This window comes from Akebia trifoliata, chromosome 16, assembly GCF_017979445.1.
Source record: "Akebia trifoliata isolate Shusen 1 chromosome 16, ASM1797944v1, whole genome shotgun sequence".
Taxonomy (NCBI): domain Eukaryota; kingdom Viridiplantae; phylum Streptophyta; class Magnoliopsida; order Ranunculales; family Lardizabalaceae; genus Akebia; species Akebia trifoliata.
In genome coordinates, this window is record NC_141390.1 from 28,047,827 (window position 1) to 28,067,083 (window position 19,257).

The window sequence follows — 19,257 nt, forward strand, 5'->3', positions numbered from 1 at the left end:
TCTTGGTCCATGGCCCTCTGAAAAAACCCATAATGATTATGGGAATTCTTCCAAATCTTAGCTCCTTTTTAGGCATGCTTGCAACTTTCCAGAGGCACAACTCCTCCCTTTTCGAAAATAAATAAGGACTTGTTTGACTGATAGGAAAATCGATTTCTTGGAAAAATACGATTTGCTTTTGATCAAAGGAAAATCTTCTTATCTCTTTAAAATGATTTTATTGCAGGGAAAGAAAATTTGATGTTAACCCTTTCATGTAGACTGGTGCAAGATTCCGCTCAATTTTTTGTCAAAATTTGACTTTTTCTATAAAATCAAATGTCGTCAAACAATTTCTCAAGAACTTTCTTGGGATCACCATATTAGAACATTAGCATCACACAACCAAATCCTTCATCAATGTCCCATAACAAATTAATAGAGTGAATAATATTTCATAATCACCATAAAAATAAAAATAAAAAACATCTTATCATAAGAGGACAATAGGGAATATTATTGCATTACACACCTCTATAACATATCTACTTAACAGTTACAAGATGTGTTTTTAGTGTAGACCACCTTAGAAACACCTCTCGAGTTATCGGCTTGGCTGTTAGATTTGGTGTTGAAAGAAGTAGATTTTCCTTGCCTGTTTTTCCTTCCGGGCAAAGATGATCGTGGAATGAAAACTCCGGTTCCATTGCTTTCTCTTTTCCAAGTTTGCTTGTAGAGTAATGGAGGCGGTACACTAGGATGGCACGCTTGAGTAAAAGCCTGGGTGATACTTGAACATAGTTAGTCATCCTTAATGTTATTTCATATTTTTGGGACATAAGTTGCACAAAATTTTGTTCATCAATTCAATTTTGTCTACAGTCACATTCTATGTTGATTCAAATATTCTTCGGTGACTCGTGAAGAAGCATAAAATTTCAACCATTAAAACACAACATCCAACAGTCGGGATAAAACACATATCCCTAAAATGATTTGGGTTTCAAATCCCACTCAGTATGTCAAATGAACTTGTCGTGTTATACAATTTGAAAGTAATATCTATGCACAAAATACAATTTTTTCCCCAATAAGATAATAAGGCCTTATCACAAAGATTTGAGGTCGGCTAAATGAATATGGCTCCTCCATTCTACACTATCCAAAATTAAGTATTCTCGGAATAAAATGTTTGATCAGGATTCATTTTTATATATTTTTCCCCCTAAATGTAGAGTAATCATGGGTATGAATGCAAACCTGGAGAGAAAAAGAGGGAGAAGGTTTAACAGGATCCTCTTCATCATCCATGATTAGAAGTGTGATCTCCTTAATTAAATCAGCAAAGAACGCATCATCCTCTACTTCCATATCGACAACTTAGCTTCACAGCTTGAAGAGCTAGTTAACAAGACTCACACAAACCAAAGCGAATGAAACTTGAGTTCTCACTCTCGAAACTTTTTTTTATATTTATAATTATCTTTGGCTGAAGGATAACAATGGGTATTATATTAATAGGAGAAACCAAGGGATGAATGAATTGGTGTAAGTTGGGAGTTTGTGGGTTGGTGGGTACTCATAGTGGCACTTAGCCAGAATAAGTTCCAATCCACAGAAGTCATGAAGTATGTGATGATATATTCTTGTTGGCAAGAACCCACTGCAACATATTTAGGGGTAAATTACCATTACGTGACCAACATTTGACGAATATATGATTCCAAGCGAAATTGTCATCACTTTTTCGTAAATATCTCCTAGTTTAATCCAATATATATCCCTTATTCACATGGTTGTGATTTGTGAACGCTACTGATATTTCTCTCTAATTTTGACATGAGTCGTGCTGGAGTGACCTCAGTGGGAGACACTTTGACGTGGTGGCGCGCACATGTCTGTAGATGTGTTTTATTCCGAGATATGTGCACGCCACCACGTCAAGGTGTCTCCCACTGAGGTCACTACTCCAGCATTAATCTTTTGACATCCCCCCCTCCACTTGGATTTTGGTATATATTTGCAATACCCTTTGACTGCTGTCTTGCCTCAGAGATACACCAAAGTTACAAGAATACCCTCACATTTGACCTTTTGTCCAAATACCCTTTTACACACCTAGTACTGTGGAAATACTAGGTGACAGTGTGAAGGGAGAGAGATAGATAACCATCCAAAACTTTTCCCTTCTTTATTTTGGTGTGAAAAAATAGCAAATCAATCAAACAGTATAGTTTAAATTTCATCAGATCATCAAAATAATCCAACTGTTTTGATGAATCTTTTAAGCGGGCCCATTGATCCTACGGACTGGATCCAATACATTATATGACCATTGTATTAAGTGCAATAATATTGGACTTAATACATTATAAGCAAATTTTCTTACCTAAGTTTACTCTTTTGACTCACTTCTTCACAAGCCTTTGAAGCTCTGATCCACAAACTTGCAAGTCAGTGACTTTCACCTTCATCTTCTCAACCTCTTCCTTCAATATCTCTAACTCCTTTTGGGGTTTGACACATCTCTTACCCACTCCTCTTCTTACTCTAACAATTTCTTGAGACTTTGCTCTTCGATAATTTGATCCATCGGCTACTATCGAATGCATCATATTTATCTGTTCCATAAGGATAAACCGAACTCTAACATTCAAGGGCAACCGATCGTTCTTCATCACATGGTTGTGTGCTTCTAGTGAGAGCTTATTATATTCCATGGTTCCACATATACTTCTTCTTTCCTCTTCTGTCAGTGTAGGGTGTGCCTGCACATTTCAAGTTAGCTTCAGTTACATGAAGAGAAGTTTTTAATGCCTTTAATTACAATCCAGCGCTTCGTGGGAGAAGACTATTTTGCAACATGGGCAGGTTAAAATTTTGTCGGGCAACATAAAATTCGTTACCAAACACACCCCTTAAAGATCAAATATCTAGGCCTAATTAACTCCCTTGATATGTGTCAATGTTCTTAATATCTTTTTACATTTTTCACATACCCTTTGTTTTAAATCTAACACGAATTAAAAGCATACCTTGAGGTACATGTCTATGGCTCTATAGAGTATGTCGTCACAATATCGGGCCTTTTCTGGCAATGCTTCGGCAAGTAATTTGAAACTTTTCACCGAGAGATTCTTGTCCCGGGCGACTAGTGTGAGATATTCATCAACCACCTTAGCCACTGAAACAATTCCTTGCAACATTGGAGTACCTGATAGATATGCAACATAAGCTTCGACCACCCTAATGATTAAGCTCACATCGTAAACGGTATCATTATCTCCATAATTCTTCACGACAAGGTCTTCTGCATAACAACTCTCCAACATCATAGCCACTCTTCTTTCTAACTCAATCGTTAATTCTTGATCCATCTTCATCATCAACCCCAACTTGAGAAGGTGTAATAGGAAATTGCACGAAACAGAACAATTCTCGGTAGGGAGAACCCTAATCAAGCTTTCAATAGTAACTCTTCCTACCTCATTGTGATCACAATGGGTAATGATTTTGAATGTGGAACTCCACCTTGAGGCCCAATATACAATGCAAGCTCCAACTAACCCCGATTTCATTCCCTTTTTCTTAATTGCATTAATCACCTCGACGAAGTATTTCATTTTAAGGAACGATACATCTTCAAACCACCAATTTTCTTCGACTACGTGACCATCACCACTACTGATTGCTCGGGCCTCTGTACAAGCCTTCCAAGCGATTGATTCAGAACATCGTTTAACAACTTGTAACTCTTCTGCCCATGAAGAGACAGCCTCACAACTCTTCAGAATCTGAATTGTTTCTTTCCACGACGAAAATATGACAAAGCTTAGGAAAGCTTCTGTCATGGAAATAAGATTTCCTTGCTCAAGATCCTCGCTCATTTCTAGAAAATGTGCGGCACAGTACAATGGCACAATGTTGGTTGATGTCAGATTGACCACTAGTCCATAACAGAATTTTACTACTAATTCCATGATTTGTGCACCACCGGGAATGTTGTCTATTTGAATTTTGAGGGAAGAGTATGTGTCTCCATTCTTTCTTCTTTGGAACACTAATCTATTAAAATATTCACTTCTTGAGACCATAGGGAGCTGAACAAAAGAAGCACAAATGACGTTTAAAATTATGGAGACATTTGTGGGTTACCCATTTTCCACAACAATAAACTTCTAAGAGTTTTAAATTTCAAATAGAACATTGCTTGGTAATTTTCTCATTTTTTTTTCCTTTCAAGACTATTTTCTCCAACACAAAACCTTATGTTATTTACATGTCAAATACATAATTAATGTTGATTCAAATATATATGTAATGGAAAGGGTAGGGTCCTTAGACTCATGGAAAAGTAACTCATATGAACTGACTCACAATGATGATTATGTAAATGTAAAGTTAACAGATTAGATAAAAAGAAGTATCCCTAGAATACATCACGGATCTCTAAGATAAATCCCAGCCGTTGGATTTAACATTTACATGGTTGGAATTGTGTGTGAATGTATGAGTTCATTTTCGTAAGTCTACAGATTCCAATCCCAATGAAAAAAATATGTAAATATGTCTTGATTATTGTGTTTATTTTCTTATTGAATTAAAAGACTTATTGTGTATCAGAGGAACTTGTGTAGGTTTTCTTCAAAACTTAGTACAAACATTGAGATAACAAATAATTTTGGCAAAATTGGGTTTTCTTATATCCTGAAGGCAGATTCGTTAGAAATGCAATCATACTTTCAAGTGGAGTGAGGGTCTGTTGCCTATAAAACAGTTTAGGATCTATGTGCCTCGTAGAAATTTCTTATACTATTTTTCATTCCATATCATCAACATTATTTATCGTCAAAGACAGAGATATCGCAATGTACCTTGTGCAAATGAAAGTGGTTCTCTCCCACTTGTACAGTCAGATCACTTTCAACATTTGTCCGGACGAACCTACATAATATAGTATCCATGGCAATCTCCAAAGCATCAACCACATGTTCAATACATACATACATACATACAAACATATGCAGGTATTCATAAAAGAGAGCTTACCAGCTTTGTTTTCTTCTTTCAAGAGCTTCTACTGTCATACCCACATTGCCCGGAAAAATGACACACCGATTACGCTTCCCAACAGATGAAGGCGAACATCTTCGACTTTCTTGTTCAAGGTTTGATCTTGTCGTGAGTAGTCTCCTCCCAGGCGGTAACGACATACCTAGTGCTCCTTGTTTTCTCTATCGAGCTTCACCGAGTATATAAATTTTAGCCCGAAAAGGATGACACTTTAGTTCAATTTGGCAACTAAATTGTAGCCAACATCAACATCTCAGACAAGTCTAGACCTCTTCTCACGGTTCATATGATTTGGAATATATTAATTGGTTAAAATCATCGATGAACCCACCGAGCAAACTGTGGGGTCTGATGCATTAGATGGAAGACATGACATTTACAGTTAATATGATCAGGTCACATTGAATGCTGATGTTATATCATGCACCAAAGTTGATGAGATTGAAGAAGAAGACTAGTCTTAAGGTGATGGAAGGAAATTGGCCACGCCTATATTTCAATAATAATAGGAAACAAAGGGGACCAACCTATTAATTGCATAAACTATAAGTGAAAGAAGTTCATACAAGTGTAAGAAGGCCATTGTTCTATTTATATGTCACACTAAGAATGTTGGAGGTTGAAAATGATAGATGGGGGAGAATTTGATGGTAATCGTTATGTATATATGTATGTGTAACATGCAAGTCCAAGCTTTAGTCCTAACTTTAAATATATATTTTTTTAAACTTAAAAACAGTCTTGTTGATAATAAATAAATAAAAAGTTAAAAACCTATGTTACTATGAGATCACTAATCTAACGTTATATTTACACCTAAGACCCAAGGAAAAAATCAAAAGTGAACTTTCAGACCATAAATACATCTATTAACTTTATTAAGATTTTGTTAGATAATATTTCAAAGCGGCCTATTAGCTCAGTTGGTTAGAGCGTCGTGCTAATAACGCGAAGGTCGCAGGTTCGAGACCTGCATAGGCCAAACAAACAACACTTTTTTTTTTCAGAGCTCCCCCCTCTCTCTACATACTACAAAAGCACACTTCAATGGAAGATCAAACCTCAGTCTCCTTAGAAGATTTGATTATTTATGATTGGCTGTGGAGATGTAGCAGCAGAGGAGCGGAAGTTGGATCTTTTTGTGGGATTGGTGGTTTGTACTTCGTTCTTATTGCATGGTTTTAAAACTCATTTTGACATCTCAACGAGACCTGTAGTCTAGGACGAGATATCTGATTTATTTGAGTCGTTTTGGACAAGATTTAAAAAAATGCCTTGGACATAGAATAAACCATGTCTTTGAGAGGAATTGTCAACTCATCTTGTTAGTGAATGATACTGAGACAACTCAGACGAGCCGTCTGAGTCTCGGATGAGATTTAAAACCATGTCTTATTTTAGGGAAAGAACTTGAGGGTGTAAGAGACTTAGGTTGGGGAGTTTTGGGTTTGTTTTTGTTGTGAATTTTTTATAGGTAAAAATTATGTTGGAAGAAAATGATCAAAGATTGGATTTGTGGATTTTGGTCTCGTGCTTTGACTTGATGCCTTTTTTGGATTAGAGCAGAATTTAATTCAAGGTTTATAGGGTACGTTCTTCTTCGGCTGTTTTTTTTTTTTTTTTGAAAAGATCAACAGGATTAAGATAAACCCAGACCAACTACAACCTAAGGAAGAGGAAACCTCTTTGATCCTGAGAAACAAGAGAAGTTAGAGAGCTAGAAATAGTCCCACAATCAATTTCTAAACAACTCACAATACTAATAGAAGAGGTAAGATGATCCGCCACCTAGTTAGTTCAAGGCTTATAGGTTCTTCTTCGGCTGCTTTGATAAGTAGATACACAACCAATACACCAAAAATAACTGAGTCGTGCTGGAGTGACCTCAAGCTTGTACCTCATATCACACATCTTGACTTGAAAGTGTATAAGAATCATAGCTGCTTTTTCACTTGTATCTTGATGAAAAGAATGTATGGTTCCAATACACTTTCACATCATGATGTGCGATGTGAGGTACAATCTTGAGGTCACTTCAGCATTATTCAAAATAATTAGGTGTTAATGGTGCGAAAAGTTAAGTCCATATCTACTAGGGGTGATAGCATACCACCATATTCCATGATCAATATCCACGATGCTTCACATTGTGGTGGCTTGTAGCTTTCACTAGAATACCCTTCTTTTTGGGTCCCTTAACAGGTCATCACACCACTTCAAGGTCCTCTTTCACTTTGATATCCTTCTTTTTTGAATCCTGATGTTCTCTATGCAGTGGGTTTTCTTTGATTTGCTCAAAAATGACTGAATCTCCATTGCAACATCACAAGAAATAGCTCAATACCAGAGTCTATCTTCGTTACATTTTCATTTGAGTAGCCAACAAATACCTGAAGAACCAGATTTCTGGTCGAAACTCAATAGATGGAAAATGAACATTTGTGCCAATGATCCTAGAATGAATATAACTTACCACCCAAAATCTTAATTCTCAATTCACCTCCAACCATTACCCAAAAAACTAATAATAATCCCGAAAGTCTCAACATCCTCATCGAAATTATGATGAGAAAAATTGATAATGGCATCTCTATACAAATTACAACAATGGGAGGTATGCTACTTACATTATTTTCTATTGTGGTGTATACGTTTTGACACAATCAGAATCGCTTATATGTATCTATTGTTCTCCATCAGCAGCTCCCCTTAAGCTCTTAAAGGCCTTGTCTAATTAAAATCCAGTGACGAAAACCCAGACAATAAGCTCCACCAACTATGCTGAAATCCTCAGCTTTTCCCCCAATACAACAATACTCTCATGAATTTGAGAAACCAGGCTTCAGGACCCTTGTCTAACACTTCATCCAACAATTGCAAAAATGTCCATTAAAACTGACAAACATTGTGTAAATCAATTAACTTTCTTCACTAATCACGCCTGTGCATTTGAAAGTGTAGTTGAATTTTGAGTACGAGTTGCCTCCCGTTTAAGGAAGAGCGCATAAAGGAGCTCGTTCCATGCATCAGGGACCCCAGGAAGGCACCAATGGCTGCAGTCCTGTCTGTGAAGAGGAGCCGGGCCAGTTTTAGGCCCCAAATAGTACAAGGACGAATGCCCATCTTTCCTCAACGATGTCAAATGGGTCACATTCAACACATCCAATACATTAATCTGAGACTTGTTTGAGTGATCTGACAGTACATCACTGACGACGTTGAATTGGGCCCATGTTCGTGATGGCACCAAGGATGAGACCAGCTCTGGCAATTTCTCCAAGTGGCAACTACCCCCAGTGTTCCAATCCCCGCCTCTGTAAAATTCAGCCTATAAAGTTCGTATCAAACAGCTCAATGAGGTTATCAAATCTTTCCAAAATATATAATTACAAGACTGATGCTTTAGAGGGAAAAAAATTTAATTTTCTTATGTGTTGGTAAATATAACTTAGTTGATTTAGACCAGCTAGAGGAGAATCCACGTGATTATTGTACAAGAATTGATCATGAAAGAACTCTTTATTTCATTAATGAACCTTAACAAGATTAGAAGTAAATGAGATTTTATCAGCAAATGGAACTACATATTATATATATATATATATAGGGAAGTGTTCGGAGGCCCTAAAGGGAACCAAACATTTTTCAAAATGGGGGTTAGAAGTTTCGGAATGAACTGATTTTAGAGATCATCCTCACCAAAAATCAGCTCATTCCAAAACTTCTAACCCTAGTTTACAAGTAGAAGAATCGTGGACCATCCAATTTTTGTAAACCACTTTTGATGGGGTTAGAAGTTTCAGAATGGGCTGATTTTTTTGTGAGGATGATCTTCTCATCATAGAGATCTCTCTCACAAAAAATCAGCCCATTCCAAAACTTCTAACCCATAGATTGAAAAAATGTTTGGCTCTCTTTAGGGCCTTTGAATGCCATCCATATCTCTATATATATATATATATAGGGAAATGTTCAGCACCCTAAGTTTTACCACACACTTTAACAAACGTTTTTTGTCCTACATGGGTTAGAAGTTTTGGAATGAGCTGATTTTTGGTGAGGATGATCTCTATGATTAGAAGATCATCCTCCCCAAAAATCAGCCCATTCCGAAATGTTTAGCCCCATGTTTACACGTTGAAAAATCGTGGACCGTCCATTTTTTGTAAATCAATTTTGATGGGGTTAGAAGTTTTGGAATGAGCTGATTTTTGGTGAGGATGATCTCCTCACCATAGAGATCATCCTCACCAAAAATCAGCTCATTCCGAAACTTCTAACCCATGTAAGACAAAACGCGTTTGTTAAAGTGTGTGGTAAAACTAAGGGTGGCGAACGGGACCCATATATATATACGTTGGAAATTTTACTTACAGAAACCAGAATTAGGAGTCATCAAGATTGTTAAGATGGTTTTGGGAAAAAAATTGAAACAAAAACAAGTATTAAGATGAATTAACCATATGACTTAATTGGTGCCACCAAATTCAACTCATAGCTTCAAAAGATCAGCTAACTTACAGGTTTTTAAGAAAAATGGCTAATTAGCTTCATTTATTTTCAATCAGGGGTGAGTAGTAGTTATAGAGATTAAATCAGACCCCTCTCAGGTCTGCTGCAATCACCCATAACTATCCAACAATCTCAGTCACTGGATAATTATGAAATCGTACATAATTAGCCAACATAAACAAAGAACAAATTGAGCAGATAGAACAGGAAATTTAATAATAATAATAATATAAAAGATATGAATTACTCAAATTAAGTAACGAAACAAACCTGAAATGGACAGGGGCATAGGTGCGAAAGAAGACCTGGGTTTTGCTCGTATTTACTTCTCTACCTATCCAGTCGATCAAGGTCTTAATTGATTTTCGATACGCTCTTTCCACACTCATCCCTATCTTCACTTCATCTCCTTCTTGGAAATAACAGCCCCTGACCAATAAATTCAAATCCAATGGTTAGTTTCATTTGCATTTCATACAAAACATTTGAGATTTTTTAAGTTCTGGTAGGCATCCAATATCCATATAATTTCCTCCATTTTAATATTTTGATACTTCTTCGGAAAATTTAAAAATTTAGAAACTTGTTTTAAATTAAAAAAATTTGGGCCTTAATAACTTGAAGAATAGAATATCAGCACTATGATAGCTCATATGTGAAACAATAATAAGAACAAAAATCAGATCCATGGATCTCAACTCGCCGCCTAGTCAGAAACTGGTTACTTAAAAAAATTTCCAGCGGGCAAATTCTTATTTGAAAGATTTCATTGCCACACCAACTTTTGCAAACAGCACCCCAATTCACATGTAAATCACCAAAGAATTGACATACATCTTGGGGTGCTGTTAGTAAAAGGTGGTGTGGCAATAGAAGCTCTCGTCTTATTTACACATGGGCATTTTAGTTCTTTTATCTACACTCTAGCTTATGAAAACATAATGACCAGACAGTTTAAATTTCAAAGGGAGAGACAAATTTAAATCCCAACTGAATTTTTTGAGGAAAAGCAAGAAAATGACAGAATGACCAATAAAAAGTGTTTTTTACCCCAAAAGTTAGACCATTACATTTACCCTAAACCTCATTTTGATTAATTTCAATGATCAAAATGACCTTGGGACTTTTAAGAATTCTGAACATATCCTTTTTGTCCAAAAAACTGCTCCGTAAACGACCATATACTTTTGCAGACGTTCCATCACCCTCAAAAGATTGCTCGTCTTCATGAAACCCCTAAAAGACTGGCACAAACATTGGCATGGAATTTTTATACCAAAAATGACCATGGGCTTTACAACAGGACCTTTTACAAGTTTACAATGATTTGTAGAATGCCAAGCAGGTTATGTTGAAAACAAACAAAAATAAACAGTAAAGATAGAGAGATTCCAAACTAAATTACCCTCTTATGGTCTTCTCATAGTTCCACCAATGCCCAGTATTGAAAACCAGCACGTCTGCATCCCTCCACTGCACAGATGTCCAATCCATTTGATCCAATTTCAGTGTCATTGTTGCATTCTCTGGGGCATTGACTGGTGCCCGGCTCTGAAGCACTAGAAATGGAGCTCTGTAGTATTCTATAGTGCAATTGAAGTCCTTAAACTTGAAAACTAAGAATCCTCTGTGCTTTGTGATTGGGCTTCCGTTCACTTCGTAAATCGAATCCTTGTCAGAGATTGCTGATGCAAGCATGCAAAGGAGGGATTCCCATTGGTTTCTCCCAATTGAATCACCAACGAATACTAGCCGCCGGTTTCGTAGCTTCTCCAACATTGTCTTTGCCTCGAATCTTTTACATGATTAGAAGAATGAAACCCAATTTTAGTTGGTCTTACTTTTTCGCAAAAATGAAATTGAATTAAAACAAATTATATATTTGACATCAATGAGAGGAAAACAAATCAGTCACAATGTATATCTCAAATTCGACATGAAAAGTGGGAATGAATACTTACGGCCACCTCATGAGACAAACTTTCAGGGACAAACTCTCAGGCTAATTCAAAAGCTCATGTAGACAAATAAACTATTCCAAGATAACACTAAAATCTAGGAATGAAGATGTCAAGTGCGGATAAAAATGGAAAATTTTAAGTCAATTTACAGAACAATATAGTGCAAATAAGACTAGTTCTAAGGATATATTTCTAAAAATTAAAAAATAATAATAATATGAAGAAGAAGAACATTTCCAATTTTGTGATAGAAAAAGAAAATTGCTTCCATTGCTGAAAAGCTTTCTGATAAATTAAAAAGTTCATGGGGTGAGTACAAGCAAGCATTCAAAACCTGGATAGGGACCCAGAAATATACAATTGAAAAGGATTGAAGAAACACGGATTTAAAAATTAGACTATTTAACTCACCAATTCCCAACAAAAAGAAATCACAAGCATAAGAAATCCAAAAAATTATCAGAATTAGAAAAATCGACAATTTTTTAAGGAAGAAAAAAACAATGATGGAGACCCAATTCATATGTCACAGAAGAAACTAAAACCCATTAAAAACAGAAACAAAAAAAAAAAAATCTAACATTCAATCAAAAATCTATAAAACACATTACAATTCAAAAGCAGAACATACTAAAATCAAGAAAAATAATCTAAAAAAGGAATAAAACCTGGGCAAGTTGCAATCTTTGGGTTGCCATCTCCACTTAGTGTAGAAATTATCAGGTCTTCCATTCTCAGAACACCGAAACCCTTCGTCCAAAAAACTGCAATCTCTCGACTGATACAACGGATACTTTTCATCCCAAACCCATTTGCCTCTAAACAAATTACACTCATTGCCCCTCTCTTCAAGAAATCCTACCCGTCCATCTCCTCCATCTCCATCAAATCCCAACCAGAGAAACCTCTGTGTCTGCCCATGATATCTAACAACTTTGTAATCCAATATAAAGAAGCAACAAATAAAGCAAAATACTGTAACAATGAAAAACCCCAGAATCCCAAAAGAGGGTTCGATGGGTTTGAGACGTTTGAGCTTCTGAAGAACCTCCAAGTAAGGCATTCTGATTTCTGGGTGTTGAGGAGATGGGGTTTTAGTCATTTAGAGAAAGATTAATGGGTATTTGTGGAAACAAGAAATGTTGATTCAGTGGAGAAAGATAGGGAAGACATAAATGAGGAGAGGTGGTCTACAAGCAAGAGAGCATTCATGGCGAATCTCTTTCTATAATTTAGTATTTTTTTTCTTTTTTTCTTTTTTTCTTTTTTTCAACTTTTCTTTCTGGGGTTTCTTTTTTTCGACAGATATAGATGGGTATCAAGGAAGAAAGATAGAAAGAACATTCATGGCGGAATGAAGTTCTTTACTCTTTATTGGGGGTGCTCTTAGTGAGAGATGGGGGTGAATAAAATAATTATGTCTGACTATAATGGGGTGGGGGAGGAAAGAGAGATTAATGCCAATTTCTCGAATCAAAAATTCAAAATTGCTTCAAACAGTAACTGTGATTTAACAGAGAGAGTGGAGACATTTGAAAAATAGTTTGATAAAGACATCCTTATCGAAATGAACTTTTTTACTCGGTTTGATTGAAAAACAGGGCGTTGCGGTTTGGCACTCTTCCACTCAACTTGAAAATAAGTATTGGAGGGTATTTCCGGTAAAAAAAATATTATGAGGGCAGTTTTGGTAAAAAATTCAATTTTCAAGGTGTATTTAATGTACCTAAACGTTTGTCTTTAGGGGACACCTTACCAAAACCCATAAATTGCATGAGTTAGGATCCTCTTCTTATAATGAAGGTAAGGTGTCTACATGTCACATTTTTGTTGAAGTTTAAAAACACTTAGGGCTCTTAACCCAGTTGTGCATGCAGTCCGATGTGTTTGAATCATGGTTCAAGATCGAGACGTATTGCCCGAGTTAACTTAGTAATGAAATTGCACAAGACCAACTCACAAGTCACTTTTTTAATAGAGATTGAATATCGCATATTCAATTTTTTTATTTTTTGAACAAGGCATTTCAATTATATCAGAAAATTCGCCCGAGACGATTCAGTATCAGGCTTGAACGAGACGAGACGCGAAACAAAGTTTGACAACCATGGCTTGAATTTTAATAAAATGTGTCACATGGACACCAAACGTTGTTATATGATCGTGACACCATTCAGGATTGTGACTCAAATCACATAACTATCTTCTCCCACATTTTTCTCTCCAATTAATAAATTAGGTGATGTTATTTAATACACATGGCAGCATGCCATTGGTTTATCAGATTCGTACATTTTTCATTAACAGTCAATCTCAATTCAAACAAAGATTGTGGTCTAAATATGTCTTTTTGGTGAATGATGCTAAATAATTATGTTGTTGATGTTTTTGTAAAGAGATTTGTAATTGGCACCTCAACTTTTATTTATTACATTCTAAATTTTTAAATAATTCATAGCACCTTAATTAAAGATTAAAACACACTCTTCAAATATTATAAGATTTGATTTATATTATAATCTCAATATTACGAAACATTATAATACTTGTTCAAATAATTTTAGTAGTAATTTACAATTATGATTAGACTCACAAATGGTGTGGTGTGGTGGGTTTTGTTTTTAAATGGCAATGATTTATAAAAGTATTTTTTTATTTTGTGATAGGAAGACTTAAATGCAAAAATATGAAATTCTACAATTACTTGATATAATTTTTGGTTCTTGAGATCCAGAACTGATGGGTACTCATGATTCTCAGTATTTTAAATTTTGATTTTACTTATTCTAAAATTGGAATTAAAACTGGTATGAATCAAAATAAAAAATGAAAAAATAAAATATATCTTGATTCCAATTCTAAATACCTAAGGAACTAATCTCTTGACATTTCGACCAAGAAATCAACATATCAAAAAGAAAATTGAGGATATAAGTTTTTTTAATTTTATATGGCTTATAAGTTTCAGATTGGGTTGATTTCTTGTGAGAATGATCTTTATGGTGAGGAGATCTCAGACAAAATCATCTCAATCTAAAACTTCTAACCTTATCAAAAGTAATTTACAAATTGACGATACACAATTCTTCAACTTTATAAATCACTTTTGATGGGGTTAGAAGTTTCAGATTAGGCTAATTTTTTGTGAGGATGATCTCCTTGCCATAGATATCATCTTTACAAAAAATTAGTCTAATCTAAAAAATTTCAATCATATAGGATAAATTTTTTTCTTTCTACATTATCCCCTTAAGATTGTCTGTCAAACACTCCCATAGGGAAGCGTTTGAAGGCCCTAAAGAGAGTCAAACATTGTGTCAAACACTTTTCAAATATATAGGTTATAAGTTTCGGAATGGACTAATTTTTTGTGAAAATTATCTTTATGGTGAAGAGATCATCCTCACCAAAAATCAGCTCATTCCGAAACTTCTAACCCTAATTTACAAGTTAAAGAATCGTGGACTGTCCATTTTTTGTAAACCACTTTTGGTGGGATTAGAAGTTCCAGAATGAGCTGATTTTTGGTGATGATGTTCTCCTCGTCATAGAGATCATCCTCACAAAAAATCAGTTTGTTCTCAAACTTCTAACCTATATATTGAAAAAATGTTTGGCTCTCTTTAAGGCCTTCGAACGCCACTCATATATATATATATATATATATAGGGTCCCGTTCCCCACCCTAAGTTTTACCCTACACTTTAACAAACATGTTTTGTACTACATGGGTTAGAAGTTTTGGAATGAGCTGATTTTTTCGATCATCCTCACCAAAAATCAACTCATTCCAAAACTTCTAACCCCATCAAAAATGGTTTACAAAAAATGGACGGTCCACAATCTTTCAACTTGTAAACATGGGGTTAAAAATTTCGGAATGGGTTGATTTTTGGTGAGGATGATCTTCTAATCATAGAGATCATCCTCACCAAAAATCAGCTCATTCCAAAACTTTTAACCCATGTAGGACAAACACACATTTGTTAAAGTGTAGGGTAAAGCTTAGGGTGTTGAACATTTCCCATATATATATATATATATAGGGAAATGTTCAGCAACAAACATTTTGACAAACATTTTGGCAAAACATTTTTCAAAATATGGGTTAGAGGTTTTGGAATGGGCTGATTTTTGGTGAGGATGATCTCTACGGTGAGGAGATCATCATCACCAAAAATCAGCCCATTCCGTAGAGATCATCCTCACCAAAAATCAGCCCATTCCAAAACCTCTAACCCATGTTTTGAAAAATGTTTTGCCAAAATATTTGTTGCTGAACATGACCCATATATATATATCATATCAAATTAATCGGTTCTTCATTTTCTTAATTCAACCAAATCACAACTCATTCTAAATCAAATCAAATCAAATCACTCCAAAGTTATTGGTTTGGTTTAATTCTTCGTTTGAATTGTTCCTAGTTGCACCCTTACAAATGATATAATTTAGGGAGAAAAGAAGAAAAAACTAATGACACTTTTGAAATTTAGATGAATTTTTTTTTCCGGGTTGGGGGAGAGATCAATAATATTTTAGGGGAAATTCATGATTGGATTTTCACCAAAGTCGTGGTCAGCATGATCTTTTTCACAAATATTCAACAAAAGGTAGATAGAGACGTTGGCATATAACCCAACCGAAACGTGGTGGGGTTGGTCCAAATTTTGTAATTTGATAAAGACGTCGGCATATAACTCAACTCTGAAAGTAGTGGAATTTGTGGCTGGAGTGGGGAAAGAAAGTGGCGGAAGTAATCAAGTATATAATGCCGACAAAAGCAACGGCAACAAAAGGTTACGAAAACGAGTTTCATGTGATCTGTCGTAACAAAATGGTATACGATGCACACGGAGAGACTAACACGTGGCAAAATTCGTTGTTTATAAACAAATCCCGACTTTATAGGTCCCACTCCTTGTTAGCGATTCGAATACAGCCCAAATTTGATACGTGGAAAATTTGACTTCTATTTGATTTTGGGTGACAAAAATCCGAACAAAAATTTGATAAATGAAAAATATGTGGTGTATACTTTATTAGTATATTATTTATCTCATTTAAAAAAATGGAAAGCTAAAAATTAGGTAATATGATAGTGATGGTGGTGATAATGAGGGTATTGGGGTCATTGTTTTATTATTATTATTATTTTTTTTAATGATCAAAATCAAGAGACAAATCGTTAATTTTAAAATATTAAGGTGATATCTTACATAAATATAGAGGAATATGTCATTATTTTTTAAATGATGAAATATGGGCATTTGCCAATTTGGGGAGTCAAATTTGTCTTATATGACTTAAAAGTTTTGGATTTGGTTGATTTTTTATAAGGATGATATCCTCACGAAAGTAATTTACAAATCAACGGTAAACGTTGAAGATCCATAATTCTAAATCACTTTTGATGGGGTTAGAAGTTTTTTATTGGGTTATTTTTTGTGAGGATGAACTTCTCATCATAGAAATCATTCTCATAAAAATTAACCTAATCTAAAAAATTTAAGTCATATAGGACAAATTTCGTCTTCCTAATGTTGTATGTTGAATAGGGATCTATAAATATGGGAATGCCAACATCCAAGATCTCATGGGAACGTTAGTATTTTCCAATACATTTTTTTTTCAATTACAATCTCATTTATTTATTTTATCTTTTAGTAAAAAAATAAGAGTATTGTAAGAATAAAAAATATTTGATTTTAGGGATTGGAAAAGTAAATTAATTGACTCGATCAAAATCCAAATATTAAATGGGTTCGAACCATCCAAGAGATCCAACACATCATTGATCCACACTCCAGGTGGTTGGGCTCCTAAGGGATCTGACCCTTCATTAATTTAATCCCAAGGTGGTTTGACCCCAATAGAAGCCAACTCCCCATCCATTCACACCTAAAGTGGTTAGGCCTCCATAGGAGCCAATCATTCATCGATGTGCACCCAAGGTGGTTTGACTTCTACAGGAGCCAACCCCTCATTAATCTCTTCTAAAGGTGGTTTGACTCTCTTGGGAGTCGACCCTTCAACAATTTCACACAAGGTGGTTTGGCCCCTCTTGGAAGCCAACCCCTTAATAGTTTTGTTTGAAGGAGATCCGACCCCTTAAAAGAGCCAATCTCTTGGTAAAATCACATAAGGGTATTTTATTCAAAGGAGCCAACTCTTTTATAGATTGTCCAAATAAAGTTCAAGCGCATTAGGGAACCTACCTCTCAATATAACATCCAAAGGAAATTCGATTTCCTCAAGGAACCAATTCCTCTTAAGGTTCCTTACCGTCAAATATTATTTTATAGTAGCTCTGACTTATAAATTTCACCCTTAAAATTATCTAAGTAGTGTCAAGGGAAGGAATTATCATAGAAAAACATACAAACATAATGTTGATAGAATAAATCTCAGGTACATAACACAATTGAGTCAATTCGAAGCATCGAGTAACCTCTGAGTTGAAACAATTACAAAATGAATGCCACTCCTCATGTTAGTTATGAATGCCATGATAAATGGAGCTTTAAGACCATTAGGACATCATGGGTCATTAATATTAGACAATATGTGAAGTGGTTACATGCTCTGTATCAATGAGCCAATTTTATAAATAGCAAGACTCCTCTCTCTCAAACTCAAGGCACAACACTCTATTAAATAGTATGAGTATTGACTGCTCAAGCTTTGACTAAATGAGCTAATTGGGTCGATTGGGTTCATACATCCCATTTAAAGAACTACATAATGTGTTTCAACTTCGAGTTTTGTGTGGTAAACCGTAGAGGAGATGAAACTGTGTATAGTTGAAGTATTCGTACTACCTGAGGGTTGGTGAGATGGCCAAGTCCACATCTCATAAGCGGAGGTCTTGAGTTCGAATCCCTCCTTAGGGGCCACCTTTTGGGGATTTATCCCAGAAATTACCTTGTGCACGTGGTGGGAGGGGATTGCACGTACCCTGAAGATTAATTAGGTGCTCTAAGAGGCCTAGATGCCATTCTTAAAAAGTAATTCGTGAACAAATTCAATAGACGAAATACCATGGTAACTACCATTGTTTGTAGGTTGGGTCATGTGAACCAATTTGGTCAAAAATATTTTTGTTCCCAAAAAAGTCAATTTAGGATTTCACAGATTCTTGGATCGACCGATCACAAGAACCTTCGTCCATTGAAAGCATCCCCAAAGTACAAAACTACCCTTGTTCAAGGTTCGTGTGATTGGTCATCTAGGATTTTTGGAAATCATGAATTGTCATTTCTGTGAGCAAAAAATCTCTCAATTTAGTCTAATTGCCTTGTGAAAATGTTTCTGCTCCAACTACTTTGCCATTTGATGAGTGTTTAACGATTATCCGTAAAAAAATTGTTTTTGGACATTTTAGTAAATTACACTAAAAAAAACCTAAGTACGAAAGAAAGAGGGAGAAAAAATGCAATAGCTTGCAGTCAAATGCAATCAACTGGCAAGGCCATTATCACTGGCCAATAGCCATCATTGCCATGGCCCCTATAACCATGAGAGGGAGGGAAGGCGAGTTTTGTGTAGTGTGCTATAATAAAAATGTAGAAAGATTTCTAATAATACTCGAATTTGATTTGGATTTATATCTATCCCTCTTCTTATGTATCTAAATAACATTAGAGAATTTTCCTTGGATCACATTTCATAGCTTTTATGCTACCAATCCACCTTTAGTTGCACTCCACTCTACTCCATCACTCTCATCTTA

General features: G+C 35.4%; 2 protein-coding genes and 1 non-coding gene across 5 annotated transcripts; 1 reads left to right on the forward strand and 2 right to left on the reverse strand.

Moving 5' to 3' along the window:
* Positions 1-424: 424 nt before the first annotated feature.
* Positions 425-5,315, reverse strand: LOC147383235 (root phototropism protein 3-like). 2 transcript variants are annotated; one of them, XM_086429546.1, is made up of 5 exons: positions 5,029-5,315; positions 4,854-4,923; positions 3,015-4,079; positions 2,369-2,747; positions 425-759 (listed from the first exon to the last, which is right to left on the reverse strand). In XM_086429546.1, exons 1-4 carry the CDS (start codon positions 5,190-5,192, stop codon positions 2,388-2,390), a joined length of 1,659 nt encoding a protein of 552 aa, XP_086285672.1. In that variant the 5' UTR covers positions 5,193-5,315; the 3' UTR covers positions 425-759; positions 2,369-2,387. The 2 variants fall into 2 exon arrangements, with proteins under 2 accessions (XP_086285672.1, XP_086285671.1); XM_086429545.1 differs by lacking the exon at positions 425-759 and having other exon boundaries at positions 2,148-2,747.
* Positions 5,316-5,960: 645 nt separating this feature from the next.
* TRNAI-AAU (transfer RNA isoleucine (anticodon AAU)) lies at positions 5,961-6,034 on the forward strand. Its single transcript has one exon. It is a non-coding gene; the product is annotated as a tRNA-Ile (tRNA).
* Positions 6,035-7,511: 1,477 nt separating this feature from the next.
* Positions 7,512-12,990, reverse strand: LOC147383237 (protein trichome birefringence-like 11). 2 transcript variants are annotated; one of them, XM_086428276.1, is made up of 4 exons: positions 12,194-12,979; positions 10,970-11,359; positions 9,835-9,993; positions 7,512-8,366 (listed from the first exon to the last, which is right to left on the reverse strand). In XM_086428276.1, the coding sequence occupies exons 1-4, from the start codon at positions 12,625-12,627 to the stop codon at positions 7,988-7,990; spliced, it is 1,362 nt and encodes a 453-aa protein (XP_086284402.1). In that variant the 5' UTR covers positions 12,628-12,979; the 3' UTR covers positions 7,512-7,987. The 2 variants fall into 2 exon arrangements, with proteins under 2 accessions (XP_086284402.1, XP_086284403.1); XM_086428277.1 differs by having other exon boundaries at positions 8,063-8,380; positions 12,194-12,990.
* Between the last annotated feature and the right edge of the window lie 6,267 nt (positions 12,991-19,257).

Bases quoted from the DNA above. Each gene is read 5' to 3' on its own strand.
- LOC147383235 (XM_086429546.1), bottom strand. From the start codon at position 5,192: ATGTCGTTACCGCCTGGGAGGAGACTACTCACGACAAGATCAAACCTT. The intron at 4,080-4,853 runs GTACATTGCGAT...TCTTTTGTTCAG, and splicing joins ACCACTTTCATTTGCACAAG to CTCCCTATGGTCTCAAGAAG. The intron at 2,748-3,014 runs GTATGCTTTTAA...TGAAATGTGCAG, and splicing joins CCATAGACATGTACCTCAAG to GCACACCCTACACTGACAGA.
- LOC147383237 (XM_086428276.1), bottom strand. From the start codon at position 12,627: ATGACTAAAACCCCATCTCCTCAACACCCAGAAATCAGAATGCCTTAC. The intron at 9,994-10,969 runs GTAATTTAGTTT...TTTATTGGTCAG, and splicing joins TATGAGAAGACCATAAGAGG to GGGCTGTTATTTCCAAGAAG. The intron at 8,367-9,834 runs GTTTGTTTCGTT...TGAATTTTACAG, and splicing joins TATGCCCCTGTCCATTTCAG to AGGCGGGGATTGGAACACTG.